This window comes from Cavia porcellus, unplaced genomic scaffold, assembly GCF_034190915.1.
Source record: "Cavia porcellus strain 051 isolate PalLab524CR breed Dunkin Hartley unplaced genomic scaffold, mCavPor4.1 scaffold_11, whole genome shotgun sequence".
NCBI classification, from domain to species: Eukaryota; Metazoa; Chordata; class Mammalia; order Rodentia; family Caviidae; genus Cavia; species Cavia porcellus.
The window spans coordinates 13,462,903-13,478,062 of record NW_026947494.1 but is presented as its reverse complement, the minus strand read 5'-3'; the positions used below and the strand labels follow the sequence as shown (position 1 = coordinate 13,478,062).

The 15,160-nt window shown below is 45.9% G+C and overlaps 1 protein-coding gene across 1 annotated transcript in view; it reads left to right on the top strand.

Moving 5' to 3' along the window:
* The window catches only part of Myo10 (myosin X), a 187,998-nt gene that overhangs the window by 81,292 nt on the left and 91,546 nt on the right, over positions 1–15,160 (top strand). Inside the window, exon 4 of the mRNA XM_003466728.4 lies at positions 7,505–7,692. Coding sequence (XP_003466776.4) covers positions 7,505–7,692 — 188 coding nt within the window. The remainder of the gene's footprint in view (positions 1–7,504; positions 7,693–15,160) is intronic.

The window sequence follows — 15,160 nt, the reverse complement described above, 5'->3', positions numbered from 1 at the left end:
GCCCGGGCCAGCAGGTCCTGGAGTGTTCTGTTTGGGGGACTTGCAAATCCCCGTCCGTCTTCTTTCTTTTGATTGAGTCTTCCCAAAATAGACTTCTTTGGGCTTTTTCTGCCTCTTTCCAAATTCACTGTCAAGAAATGGTGTGCCTCCTGGGGTCCGAATGGTCTGGAGTCCTCTGGCTACTGTCTGAGCACGTGACTCAAACCAGAAATAGCCGGACACGGTGCAGTCTGCCAGGGGTGCTTGTTTTTTGGCTGGCTGGCTTGCTTTCTTTCTTTCTGTTTTTTTTTTTTTTTCCTCCCACATGAAATCAAGACTTGTTTTGCCAGAAGATAATTGTAGCCATCTGTCTGACTCTCCATATTTTTAAACTTTACCAAACATTCGAGCTCTCGGGCGGTCACTTCCACATCAGCACACAGTAGTGGCAATTAAACTGTGTTTGCTGACACCCCTCCCCATCTCGCCTTTGGTTCATATGCCTTTCAGCAGGAGAGAATTGGAGTCAGGAATTCATTTAAATGAAACTTAAGGGCCAACACGTCTGCATTGGAGAGAGTTGTGAGTTACGATGAACACCGAGTGTTTTAAGTAATTCTTTTCAAATGGTGCAGTTGGACCAAGACAAATAATTTTGCTGCGTAGAAGTTCCGTAGGCATAGAGCCTGGAGGAGGGGTGAGCCACGGAGGTATTTTGTGGACTGCTGGTGGTCAGATTGGGTGGCACTCGGTGGAGTGACAGACACCAGCAAACCCTCCAGTGACAGCAGATGCACCTCAGAATGAGGAGCGGGCCAGAAAGCGACTCCCAGCAGGTCAGCTGTGTGAGTCTGAAGCACTCCTAAGGGAGTCTGGCCAAGTGGAGTTGAGTTGCCCAAAGGTAAGAATTTAGGAAATCAGTCAGTGCCGCGTCTGCTGGGAAGACCCAGAGAAGCAGAGACCGCAGGGAGCGGGGCTAAGTCTGAACGCTGAGCCCCACCTCTTGGCGTTTCTTCCCCGTAGGAAAATCTGCCAAGGCGCCAACTTTAAAAGCCAGTCTTGCAGTGCAGTTCGGCCTCCTTCACTTCTGTCCCCCCGGGCTGAACCCGGCAGAAGAGCAGCCTTGTTTGAGTTTCATTAGCAACAACAGTGGTGCATTCCTCGGATTCATGTGGTGCTTTCCAGTGGGGCGCCTCATGGTTACCAGCATCTGACGCCCAGAGGGGTCACACTGTGCGCTGAGAAGCAGCAGTAAAGATCAGAACTGTGAGGCTTCCCACAGGCCACTCGTGCTGCCCAGATCAGCGTCCAGTGTTAGAATTCTGACATCCCTCCAGGAGTGTGAATGCTCCATCTCTAAAAGCACTTCGCATCTGAGCCTCCAGATCGTTCCAAGTGTTTTTACTCGTGTATCATTTTAAGATAGGATCTTGCTGTGTAACTCAGGCTGGCCTTCAACTTACCAGGTAGCCCAGGCTGGCCTCAAACTCATGGTGATCCTCCTGCCTCAGCCTCCTGAGTGCTGAGATTATAGGGCTGTGCCACCACACCCAGCTAATACTTGACTTTTAAAAAGAACATGTACTGTAAATATTTAAAACATATAACATGATATTTTTGGTATCTATGCACACAGTGAAGTCGAGTTACACTTCTGTACGGTGAGTGGCTTAGACTTTGGATATCTTGGCCTTGTGCCTTTTGCAAAACTTGAGTTGGTAGATTTTAAGTGGGAGAAACAGCACATGTCCCAAGCATTTTTAAGTGTCCATGTGCCACAGCTGTCCCAGATTATTAAAGTGGGCACAGAGATGTATTTTTTTTTTTTTGGTGAGTTATGTGGAATTTTTTTGACTAGAAAAAAATTTTTTATATGCTTCAAAATAGGATGCGCTTTCTATTTCTGCACAGCTGTCAGGATGGCCAGGCTCTTTATTCTCAGGGAATTTGCAGTCCGGTATGAGGGAAGTGGTACCTAGGCCTGCCCCCGGTTTGGGAGCTGTGTGTGTCTGTGGTCTTAAGCTGCCTGGAGTCACCCGGTGGCTGTTTCTGGAGCAGGAATGCTGTCTTTTTATGGGGTGCAAAATGACAAAAGAAGCAAGTGACAAACGCTGCCCACAGCTCGCAGCGCAGGGAGGGCACTTTGTCTCTGCCGGACTTGACACCACACACAGGGCTGTCCCTCCCCAGCCGCTGTGGCTGCCCTGTGATGCCGGAACTGTCCTCCTGCAGCCCCTCCTAGGCCAGCAGCCAACGCCTTAGTGCAGAGTCCCCGTGCACCATGGAGAGAGGGTGTATTGCAGGGAGAAGGTGTCCTTCCAGCGCGTGTACTAGATACTGTGAAATAGGGAAAAAATGTTCAACGGGACGGGGAGATAGCCAGGGGAGAGGGGGAAAGAAGTAAGGAAAAGGGGAAAATGATCTGAAAAAGAAGGACAAAGTGGAAGCAAAGCTTTTTAAAGGAGGAGGAGAAAGGGATGGAGGGAAGGGAGGGGAGACAAGGGGGGAAATAAGACTCAAGTTGTACATGTGCAGGTACAAATTCCCTGTAATGAATGGGTCATTGTGTGTTCCTAAAATGTACCAATAAAAAAAAAGAGGAGAGAAGGTGTGCTCAGCCATAATTCCCATTGCCGGCCACCCAAGATTTCAATCACTGTCGTTTCTCTTTCTTGAGTTGACAGTTGTGAGCTGTCCCCATGGGTGCTGTTCCGTGTCACCTCTCGCTTTAGCCAATTCAGAAGGACCCCATGGCACACATGACACAAAGTTAGAGCTCAGTAGCGAAGATCATTTGGTGACCTGTCGTGAGGGCCCCGTCACGTGCTGCTTAGCAGTGGGGTGACCACGCTGTGTCCCCACCCTGTCCACTTACTGAAATATCGTTATGTGCCGCGTGGCTGTAATCTGTGAGGACTGGGGCACTTGCGGAGGTCAGATGGACCGGAAGCTGTGGGCATCACAACACAGCATGGCATGGACATGGAGACCCCGGCTGGGCCGAGTGCTGTGTGTGGAGTGCGCCGGAGGCAGCCCTGCATATCGGTGTGGCCTGGGCCATGTCCGCTGGGTCAGCACCTGAGCATGGAGGACGGGCATAGCTCTCAGGCATGCGCTGGTGAAGTGTCACACAGACTTCATGTCATTGACCACGACATGACGGGAGAAGTTTCTGGAGGGGAGGACCCTTGTGCACAGCCATGTTGAGGGGCCCATGACGGGGAGAGCACAAAACTTGTGTCTTGGGGTTGTGAGAGCCCTGTTTGCCCTTGGCACTTGGTGGAGTGCTGGATAGGAGGCAATTTATTACCTGCTACCTGGGCATTGTGGGACTGGAATTCAGCGCCTGGGGCATGCCAGGCAATTGCTGTTCCATTGAGCTGTATCCTAGCCTGGCATTTTAATTTTCATGAAACAAGGTTTTCTATAACCTTGAAAAAAAATTCAAGCCAAGCATGGTGGTGTCCACTTGTTATCCCAGATACTTGAGACTGAAGCAGGAGAGTTCCTGTGGTTAGTTAGTTCAAGGCCAGCCTGGGCTCCATAAGAACTCAAGGCCATCCCGAACTACATAGCAAGACTTGGTCTCAAAAACAACACAACACAACAACAAAATCCATGCTAGTTAGGGACACATTTTACATTTTCCTTACTTTGTTTTATTTTTTATTTTGAAAGAAGAAACTTCAAGCTGGGTATGGTGGTGCAGTCCTGTAATCCCAGCACTCAGGATGCTAAGACAGGAAGATCCTTGTGAGTTCAAAACCAGCCCGGACTACAAAGTGAGCTCAAGGCCAGCCTGAACTGCATAGTGAGACCCTGCCTCAAAAAGACAGAAGAAGAAGGAGCAGGAGGAGGAAGAGGAACTTCAGATTATTGAATTTTGGCTCCAATTAGGTCTGGCTATCCAATGTCCATCTGTTGACTGACCGCCAACCATGACAGTGTATTTATTCATTAATTGTATGAACACTAATAAGATTACTTCCTCCTCTAGAAATTCTAAATGTCTCTTATTCTTTCCCTAATTGGCCTACAAATTGTCCCTAGAGCATCTTCCTTTCCCATTGGAGTTAAAATCGGAAGGCGCACACACTTAAACCTTACGTAATGCTTACCTCTCGTGCTTCTTTCAAGTGTCTCTTTGCAAAGATTCATGTATTTTTTTAAGCCTAAACATTTTTAGTTGTGGCAAAATACACATTACATAAAATGGGACGTCTTCACTATTTTTAAAAGGTGTTAATGCACATCCACACTTGACTTTTCCTCTTGAGAAGCTGAACTCTGCTCATTAAAGAACTCCCCACTCCCCGGCGACTGGCAGGTTGGCTTTCTCTTTGCCTTTGTTTAGAATGTTAAATATAGTCTAAACTGTGGGTTTATATATTTTTTCATACTTTTTCTGTTTTGCTCAGAATACAAATGTTGGAAGCCCCATCAAAAAGAGGGGTGGACCCTAAGAAAGGCATCTGCGTTTGTGGAGTCCTGTTGGAATACAAACTTACATCAGCCCAGGATTGATCTAACTTCCCTTAAAAGGCAAAGTTTTCCCTCGCCCCCTAGCACTGAGGATCCAGCCCAGAGGCCTTCCCCAAACTGGTCAAGAGTTCCACCTCTCGCCCCCCACCCCCACCCCAGCCTACGTGGAGAGAAGTTCTAAGTGTGTGAAAATGCAAACAACTCTGAAATCTTTCTTTCCACTGGATGCAACGCCTGGAAAGCCTGGTTTGGTGTCTTCCCTCAGGTCGCCTGCAGCCAAGCCCTTCCCGGCACCTTCCGCCTATGCCGTGACTGCGGGATGGGGGAGGGGCAAGGCTCCAGCTCTGACTCCATGGGTGGTTTGGAGCCTGCCGCCCTCCATCCTGGAGGCCACAGGAGGCCTGGGAAGGCGTGGGTAACCCAGAGGCAGGTGGGGGAAGAGAGAGGCCCGGAGCCTGGTGCAGCTTCAGAGTAGATTCCAAGATAATGAATATCAGCCTCCTTTCTTTGCTAGTACTTAGCATTTTTACCTGCAGGAGACCAGAAATTCTGAAGAAAAGGTTAAATCAGCTACACTAACCTTAGTTTAAGGACACAGGAGCATGAATTGTACCGTCTCCAAGTTTTCCATCAAAATGGGGGAAAAAATCAAGGCTTGCTCACATGAAGCTGTACAAATCAGGTATTAGCAGTATTTAAAGCATTTGGAACTATAAATTTCTTGATGCTGTAGGTTTAATAAGGGACCATGTTTTGTCCTCGGTAACTCACTGAGCTGAGGGACAGTTATGTGGCACACCCCACTGTCTCTGAGTCAGACCTGGACCTCAGTATGGCGATAGGCATGGGTCCCCCCAGCCGCAGCCGTGGAGAGCCATGGTAGTGTTCACTGGCCAGTAACATCTTCCTGCAAACCAACTGTGATGTTATCTTTTTTTATCTTTTTATCTTTTTATCTATTTATCTTTCACCCCAGCGATAGTATGCACTTTGGGGGACCATTGGCCCTACCTCACAGCACACAGTCCCCCCACCAGCGAAGATGGTGGCTCAGAATAATTTTCATGTCATAGATTGGCTATAATGGTGGCCTTACAGCTGTGTAATCTGCCAAGTCCAAAGAGTAGGATCCTTAAGAGGTGAGCCACTTACTGCAGATCTGGGCTGCCCGTGCAGAGCGGGGCTGCTGTCAGGACTACCAGCTTCCGGTCAGCTCCACAAGCTTGCTGATTGGATGGGGCTGGCACGTGGACCTTGACTTCCTTCCAGTCTGTGGCTGGCATGGCTGCCTATTTCACTCTAGACATTGAAAACTCTTGCCCTGAGCCAGGTGCAGTGTGGTCTACTGTAAAAGACTAATTAGGTATCAGACCATGCTGGACTCTGTGTTGTGTGTCCCACCACAGAGCAGACTCCGGGTTGGCCTCCTCTTTTGGCCTGTCCTGCTCTCAAAAGAGAAATTGCGGGGGGGGGGGGGGTCCTAGGGATTTAGCTCAGCACCACAAGCGCTTACCTGGCAAGTGTGAGGTTGTAAGTTTGATCCCTGGTACAGAGAGAGAGAGAGAGAGAGAGAGAGAGAGAGAGAGAGAAATGGGTTGCCTTCTATCAAAGTAGGAAAAAATAACATTTCATACTAAAAGTGAACATTTTTAATTTAGTGGAACAAAAACCACACTGACCAGCTAGAAAGAACTGCTATTTCAGGCAGAATAGATAGGGGCTGGGGATTTAGTTCAGTGGCATAAGCGCCTGCCTTGCAAGCAGGCAGTCATGAGTTTGATCCCCGGTATCAATATTAAAAAAAAAAAAAAAAAAAAAAGATCCTACCAGACACAATAGACGGGGACACCGGGCACACACCGCCTCAGCGTCACCTCTCCTGAGAATCAGTGTGGAAGGGGGTGCCGGAGTAGCAGGCTTTCCTTCCCCTTCTGTCTTTCTTTTTGGCTGAGTCTTCCTTATGGTTCTGTGACAGAAAAGGTGGGCATTCTCCACAGCTGGAGTTTCCAAAGGGCCGAACTTGTAAAATCACTTTCGTTTCACTAATGGAGGTGAAATTTGCTTAGCATAAAATTAATCACTGTAAAGTGTTCAAACCGGTGGCACTTCATACTTTTACGATGCTGTGTAACCAACGCCTTTATCTAGCTCCCAGCTATTTTCAGCACCCTGAATGGAAAGCCTGGACCCGGCCTTATTCCTGTCCTCCCTTAAAACCCCAGCCTTTCCATTTCTGTGGATTCACCTGTTCTGAGTCTGGATCTGGACGCTTGGTGGAGGAACAGTCCCCCAGATCACGTCGCAGAAGTGGGCTCCAGAGCTGCTGGCCTCCAGCACCCAGGCATTGAGTCTAGGAAACTTGGTAGCTTCTGTGTCACTGGACACAGGCTTTTGCTACATTTTCTGGCCTGAGTATTGCCCCAAGAGACAAGATTGTCCCCTGATCTCTGGCACTTCCCAAAGGGCACAGCCACCAGAAGCAGACCTAGCTGATGTCATAGCGTGACATTTGCCGTTCTGTCTGGAAGCCACCATTCCGCAACATTCAGTGCATTCCCATTGTCATGTGTCCATAACTGCTGACCACCTGGGCTTCCCCAAATCTCCAGGCAGAGGTGGCATTCACAGAACAGCAAGTCTTCTTTCCTGTCCCGGGCCCCAGGTGGCACTACCAATCCTCTTTGTCACTTTTTTTTCCCGCTGTTTGATAATGGCCAAAGTGGCACAGGTCTTCGTGCCCGGGAAGGAATTAGGATTGAGAGATCAGCCTGGACGGGGACTTGGGGCTAGGCTCCCTAGTTTTTTCCCGTTTCCCTTTTCCCACAAGCCCCTCTGAGATGGCTCCTTTCATTCGTGCAGGACAGGAGGACTCTGCACCCAGAGGTGCTGGACAGCGAGGACAGCTCGCCACCACATGCACCTCTATGTAGGTCTTGCTGACCTGCACCATCAGGCTCTGCTGAGCGTGCAGCATGGCAGGAAGGTGACCCCCGGCTTCAGTGCCCACCTAACACTGCCCCTGTCCCCCGTCCTGTGCTTGCAGACCTACATCGGCTCCATCCTGGCCTCGGTGAACCCCTACCAGCCCATCGCCGGCCTGTACGAGGGCGCCGCCGTGGAGCGCTACCGCAGGTGCCACCTGGGCGAGCTCCCGCCGCACATCTTTGCTGTGGCCAACGAGTGCTACCGCTGCCTGTGGAAGCGACAGGACAACCAGTGTGTGCTCATCAGGTGAGCGGGCAGAGGCGCAGCCGGGTGCCAGGCTTCCCGTGCGGGGAGGGGCTGTGGCCACGGAGGACGGGTGCCTGCCTCGATCTGTCCTCATGGCGCCCCAGTTTGCCTTTGCTTTTTCCTCTAGTGTGTGTCAGTGGCGAGGAGGCGTCATCTTCCTGTTGCCTGACTCTTTCAAATGGAAAAGGGTTCCTGTATTCTGCAGTGTTGTCAGGACCAGGGCTGCTTTCTTCTCTCCCTTCTTTTTGTAATGTAATGTGATACAATTACTTAAGATCAAGTTCCCCAAATTTAAGTTATGTTATTCATTGAATGCTTCTAAAGTTTACTCTAAAATTAACAAAAGCCTGGGCTACAAAGTGAGCTCAAGGCCAGCCTGAACTGCATAGAGAGACACTGTCTCAAAAAGACAAAAAACTTTTTTAACAAAAGAGGGTTAAAATTAAGGACAGAAAAGTGGTACCAAGTCATGTTTGTTTCAGTTACTTTTTTTCTGATAGTGGCAAAGGAACTTGGTTTATTCATCTTAGCTAAGCCTAACTTTTTTTTTTTTCTTACTTTTTTTCCTGGTACCACGGATCAAACTCACAACCTCATGCTTGCCAAACAGGCGCTTATGCCACTAAGCTAAATCTCCAGCCCTAAGCCTAACTCTTTAAAACAAAACAAAACAAAAAACTAGGAATCCCACCATTAAAACCTTTGTCAGTAACTTTCTAAAAAGCAGTAGAATATTTTTTAGAAGTTTCCTGCCTCAGTGGAAGAGCTCTTGCCTAATATAATGTCCTGAGTTCAGTCCCTAACATCATGTATTGTTTATTTTTTATTTTAAAGAGAAAAAAAAAATTCAAAACATGATAATTAGATAATTAGAGGGAGCTGGGGATTTAGCTTAGTGGCACAAGTGCCTGCCTGGCAAGTGTGAGGTTGTGAGCTCAATCCCCAGTACCAAAAAAAAAGATAATTAGGAGTAACAATGGTTAATGCATTTCATATTGTTATCTTTAAATTACTCAGAGTACAAGATATCTGCATTTAGTCATGCAAACAGTAATGACACAAACCTTTTTTATTTAAGGAAAAAAAATGGAAAAAGGGTACAAGTTATACAGAATTTCAAAAAAAATAAACAGTAGGAAATCACTAGTTAATAGATTACATATTGTCATCTTAGAAATAGTTGTTCAGGTTACAAAATTAAAGCATATAAAGTGGACATTCAAACAGTGAGACTGCAAACAGTTCTGTTCAATGATCCAACAAAAACTCAGTAATATGGTTATCTACCTAATACGCTTAAATATACATGCAGTTATATCCTTTAGAGCACTTTCTTTTCCTCTCTTTTGTACAATGACAGTTACACATTTTGGGTTTTATTACTCCCACAGTTCTTATTACTTTTTTTTTTTGAAGAGAATAAAACCAAATGTGACATAACAAAACAGAGTCAGTCAAATCAAAAGGATGGACATAGTACATGATGTAAAAACAGAATATAAGGTGATCGACAATGGTTACCATAATGCCTCTTGCTATCTTAAAAAGAGTTGCCTGTGTCATCAGTTATAATAAAATTGAACAAAACAGTAAAGAACAAAACCAGTAAAACCAAAACATTGGAGACATTACAGGACTTCAAAAGAAGATAATAGTCAAACCAGAATGGGCATCATAGTGAATCTTATTGTTTTCACAGTGGGTTGCTTATACTCTCAAACTTGATACTATCAAGCAAAACAGAATAGGGGAAAATCAGTCAAAACAAGATGGTAAGAACAATACAGGGTTTCAAATCAACTTAATAGGAAATCAAAGTGGATTACTATAATATCTCCTGATATTTTTTATTTACTTTTTCCCTTAATTAAAAAGATACAAATAAAATAATAAAAAAAGGAGATTGAGGTAAAGAGGACATAACAACACAACAGCACAGGTCAGAACATAACCATTTAAGCAAAATAGTGTTTCACCACAAGATATCCCGACATAAAAGTAGTTACCATAGTGTCTCTTTCCTAGAAATCTTGGAGTATAACATCGTATCCTATAGCATCAAACATATCAAGACAATGTAAAACCATTCAAGAGAATGACAGTATTACAGGGTATTTAGAACCAACTAACAGAAAATGAACAATGGTTTCTCTATTATCTCCTTGTCTATAAAAGTTTTGTTTATATTATCACATATAATAAAATCCAATAAGATACAGCCTATTAAGACTGATGGAAACAGAAGGACAAAAGCTTGATGGGACTTCAAAATAGGATGATATTAAATCAGCACTAGCTATTATGATGTCTTGTTTTCTCCAAAATAGCTGTTCATACCATCCAAGCTTCTCTGCCTCATTTCTGTTGAGCTGTTTTTCTGTCATTAGTTGTCAGTTTGTCCTCTTTATTTTGCTTTCTGCTCCATTCATTGTGGCCTCTCTGACACTGTTTCTGGAATCTTGGTATTTTTCTCTTTTAGAATGTCCCACAGTATTCTCTGTAGAGTTGAATAGGTGGTTGCAAATTCCCCTAGTTCCTCTTTATCCTGGAAGCACCTTGTTTTTCCATCAATTTCTAGGAACAGTTGTGCAGGATATATCAATCTTGGCTGGAGGTTATTATCTTTCAAAGCTTGAATTATTTCCCCCCCACACTCTTTATGATTTGATGGCTTGTGCCAAGAAGTCTGCTATAATTCTGATGGGTGTGCCCTTTGTAAGTGATGTGTTTCTTGTCTCTGACAGCTTTTAATATTCTGTTCTTATATTGGATTTCTGGAATTTTGATTATTATATGCCTGGGTGTAGCTCTGTTTGGGTTGTAGGTGGCTGGGGTCCTGTATGCCTCATACATCTGAGTATCTTTACCTTTTCCCATATTAGGGAAGTTCTCCTTGATTATTTCTGTGACTAGCCTTTGCAGTTCATTTGTTTGTATCCCTGCTTCTTCCTTTACATTCTTAATTCTTAAGTATAGATCCTCTTATCATCTTCTAGCCTTTGTATTGTTACTGCTTGTTTCCTTGTTATTTTTCAGAAGTTTTTGCTTTCATGCTCCCATATTACAAATCTGTCCTCCAGTTCAGATAATCTATCCTTAGTTTCTTTCAAACTGTTATGCCAGCTTTCAATAGTTTTTAGTTTCCTGGTAATCTCTTTGAACCTGCTTCATGTATTTTATGTTTTCTCTATTTTCTCCACCAAACAATTCTCCCCTTTTTTTCTGTTCTTCCATTCCACCATCTGTTTTTTCTTGGGAGGTGCTTAGCATTTCTTTAACTGTTCTACTTATATCTTGCTTTACTTAGTTAAATACTTCGCTTTTGAACTCGTCTACGAGGCTCCAGAGATATTGCTTTATGTCTATTGGTGCTGTGTCTGATATTGCATGTTTTCTATCCTCATTCTCCTTTGCATTTACCTTTCCTGGATCAGTGTTCTCAGGATTGGGGATTGAGGACCCTTTCTTGTTGCTTCCTCTTCCCATACTTTTTGTTCCTTCCATACAAGCGTATGTAGGAGACCCAGTTTCTTTCTTTGTTGGTTACAGTTTGTTTGAATCGTGCCAGCTAGGTGTTCCCACCCACTGCAGTGTACTAGGGAGACACAGACCTGGGCAGCCTATGCTGGGCCCACCCCTCCAGGCCAGTCAACCTGCTGAAGGCTTCACTGCATTAGAGTGCACTGCCAGGCACAGGGACCTGGTTTGGGCTAGCCTGCTGGGTCTTAGTCCATGGCATCACCCAGGCCAAGCACTCCCCACCAATCCTATTTGAGAGGGGAATATGTGACTGAAGTCACTGCAGCGTCCTGTTCCAGCTAGTCTGCCTGGTCCCAGAATGTCCTCTGTTGGAGCCTCCTAGTCTATGAAAAGGTCCCCATTCCTCTCAGTCACCGCAGCTCAATGCAAGGCTCCCCACCAGCTCTGCTCTCAATTCGGTTCGCTGATTCCTGCTCTCAGAGCTTTCACATCTCTATCCTTGCTGTGCCGATTCAGATGCAGCAGCAGTGGCAGGAAATTCAAGCTGCGGTTTTCAAAGGTGCAGGTTCCAGCTTCAGCACTGAGACTTTAGCTGTTCCAGTCGTAGCACCGGGATTGCATTTCCAGTTGTTTTCTCTCAGCTTAGTTGGTTCCTGGGTCAGCAGGGTATATCTCCCCCTGCTTAGGACTCCTCATACCACACCATTCCTGGATTCTAAACTGGCTATCTCAGAGAGCCTCTGTAGCTGCTGTTATCTATCCGCCATGTTTCCCTGGAAGTTCAAATCTTTCTTTTCAATGAAGTAAGAGAAATTAGTACTATAACTATCTTAACTATCTTTTATGTATATTGCATATATTTTATATATTATGTACAGTATTTTATATATTATGTGCAATGTGTATAATGTCAGCATCTCACACTAAGGAAACTACACAATGTAGATGAACCCAGCACCCCATGTGATGTGTACTTTGATTTTTATTATGAACTCACTCATGTGGACCTCATCACTCATATCCCAGTGACCTCCTGACAGATCTCTGGCCACTGCTCCTGTGAGAGTCCTGCCCTGGCGGTGTCCAGAGCCGACATGGTGTCTGTCCCCTGCCTCACGGTTTCCATGGAGCAGCCACACGTGGCCTTCCTGTCACTTGCTTACCCTTCGTGCATTTGTCCTGTCCCGTGTGGAGCGTGGCTGCTCCTGAGAGGTGATGGTCTTGCGAGGCTGCCTGTGGGGAAGATTTTGATGTGTTTGACGTGGCTTTGTAGTCCTGAGCTGTGGGAAAAGGATTATTATATGAAGAGGAAGAGGCTGTTTGGATTTGGGAGAGAATAATAGAAAGGTCCTCACGCCCCTCAGATCGCTAAAGTAGTGGAAAAAGACATAGGAGACAGGTAGAGAGCTGGGTGTCATCTTTAGATGTCCAGCCACTCGACCTTGCCAGTGATGCTGCCCTGAATCAAACAGGCAGACAGGCACACAGACAGACAGACAGGCAGGCAGACAGGCAGGCAGGTAGGTAGGCCCGCGGTTCTGGGTGCGGCCAGGTCATGGGGTGGCCACAGTCCTGCGAAACCAGTTCCCAGGGGCTGCTGATCACACCCCGCTGGGCCCCTGCTTTCTCTCCCTCGGGTTTTCCCACCAGGGAAGTCACTCCTGATCCCACGGAGGCGAGGGAGATGCAGAGTCCGCTTTGCCACAGACACAGGGGACAGGCTTGCTGTCCTCACGGGCCATGGAGTAACAGCCGACGTTTTGGAGGGACTGGACAGGGTGCAGAAGGTCAGCCTCTGACATCAGGACGCCTACAGGGGTCTCCAGAGAGAGACTCCCGGGGATGCCCCCGCACGGACTGCTCACCCTGCCCTCCTTGTGTGGTCCCTTATTTTTCTAACAAATGAAAATGACACGTATGTGAAGAAGGAAAGCCTTTCCTTCCAGCAGTGTGTGGGCAGGCAGATGTTCCCGCTTCTCATCACCAGCTAATGCCTCCACTAAAGTGGGGCATGCAAGTAACTCCCGAGCTGAGTACTGTCCTGCGTTCAGCCAGGGATCACGCTAATTTGCAGCTGATCAAAGCGAAACTGCCTGCTTCATACAGAAAGGGCTTGTAAACCTCACAGGCCCAATAACAGAGCTTGAGTTCTGACTCACTCGCAGCACCAGTTGTGAGTAGCTTTAGGTGGTTTTCATAAGTTTCCGTTGAAGTTAGAATTAAAAGTCATTATTTCAGTAGGCAGAATACAGTGTCATGAGATTAACAGAAAAAAAAACATAATCATAAGGCCATCGAATTGTTGACCACACGTAGGTAGCTAAATACTTGCCGTTGATAATTTCTTGTGGTTATTACTTTAGAGGAAAAATGAGAGCCTTTCTGTGTATCCCTCGCTGGACAGCACAGTTTGGGGAAGAAAGTGAGGAATCAAATGAGATTAGTGTGCTTGTGTGTGGGCGGGTGTGCATGGGTGTGTAGCACAGCGGAAGGGTTTGGCACTGTCAGGCCAGAGACTGTGGTATTTAAAACTAAGGGGGTGGTGGGTGTGGCGCAGGCCCCAAACAGAGCCCCATTCTGTGACGCCGAGGTAGAAAGGAGGGCTGTGTTTATCTAAATTAACACAGGAAAGGGAACTTTAGGAACACGTGTGTCGCTAAGATACGTTATTGGTGTTCTGTGTTTGCTTTTGTTTTTTATTTTCTAGTGGGGAGGCTGTAGGAATGGAGAGAAGATTGAGTCTAAGATTGCTAGGTGGGTACAGTCACCCCATTTCCAGTCCTGGTATCGTCTGCCCCCTGGTGGATACAGTGGGTTTCACCATTTCCCGAACATTTTCTCTTGCCTGGTATTTTGGTTTGGTTTGGTTTTGCCTAGTGCTTTTAAAATCAGAAAACACTCAATCCTCAGACCCCCCAAATGAATAGTTAAGTACATGGGGAAATTTGGAACTAACCAGAACTTTATGGTTTCGTGTTCGACTGTCACTGTCGGTACACTGCTTGATAATGAGGTCGCCAGCTACTCTTTGGAGCCTCTAGGCTTCTGGTGCTGCCCTCTTTCTTAGATCTCATTTCAAGGTGTTCCTGACTTTGGCTCTAGCTTTGTTTTACTTTTTTGTGCATATTTAAATGGAAATACATGCTATCATCACCTTAAGTGTAAATATGGAAAAATCCAAAGATGTACGTGTAAAACTCACCTGAGAATGTTTTGTTATTTTTTTTTTCATCTAATAAAGTCAGCGCTTGACTCTGGAGTTGATCTAATACATTTAAACATGACATTAGCTGTTCATACTGCAGGGCAGGGATTTAGTTGAATTTGATCTTTTCCTGGGTAAGACATGTTAAGATGAAGTTGATCAAAGGACAAAATTACAACAAATTCACATATGAATCCAATACATTGGCTTTTATTCACAATGTATGAATCAAAGCGACCATTGTTCTATAAAGCAGAAAGAGAATTCCCACGGAAAAACAGCAAGGTAGAGGGTTTTGTAAGGGGGGGAAAAGGCAACCTTAGAAAATTAACTGATAGCTGCTTTTCGTAAAGGTTTAAGCGAAGGAGACTTCTGTATGACATTCAGACTAGAGTCTCCTGTTTTCAGAAAAACGGGTCTGTTTTGGGATCTCTCTGTTCCCATAAGCCTCTGTTTAATTTTGTAGTGTTTAGCATGAATGACTCCTTTTGGCTTTGGTCTGGTCTTGGGGTCTGGTGCAGGAGCTCAGTGTAAAACAGTGGCCTTTGGTGGTTTTTGTGTCGTGGTGTGCAAGGCCTGAGGCTCCTTTCGCCTGTGAGCCCCGCCACGAGGATAGCATGTGAGCCTGTGGTGGAGCCTGGTTCAGCTGCGCTCAGTCAAAGGATGAGTAATTTGAATAATTCAGCGTGACTTCTGGCTCAGGATCTATGCTCATTTTGTAGGTTTTGGGTTTTCAGAAAGAAGCAATTTGGTTTTAAGCGTGTCTTGTTATCTTCTGGAATG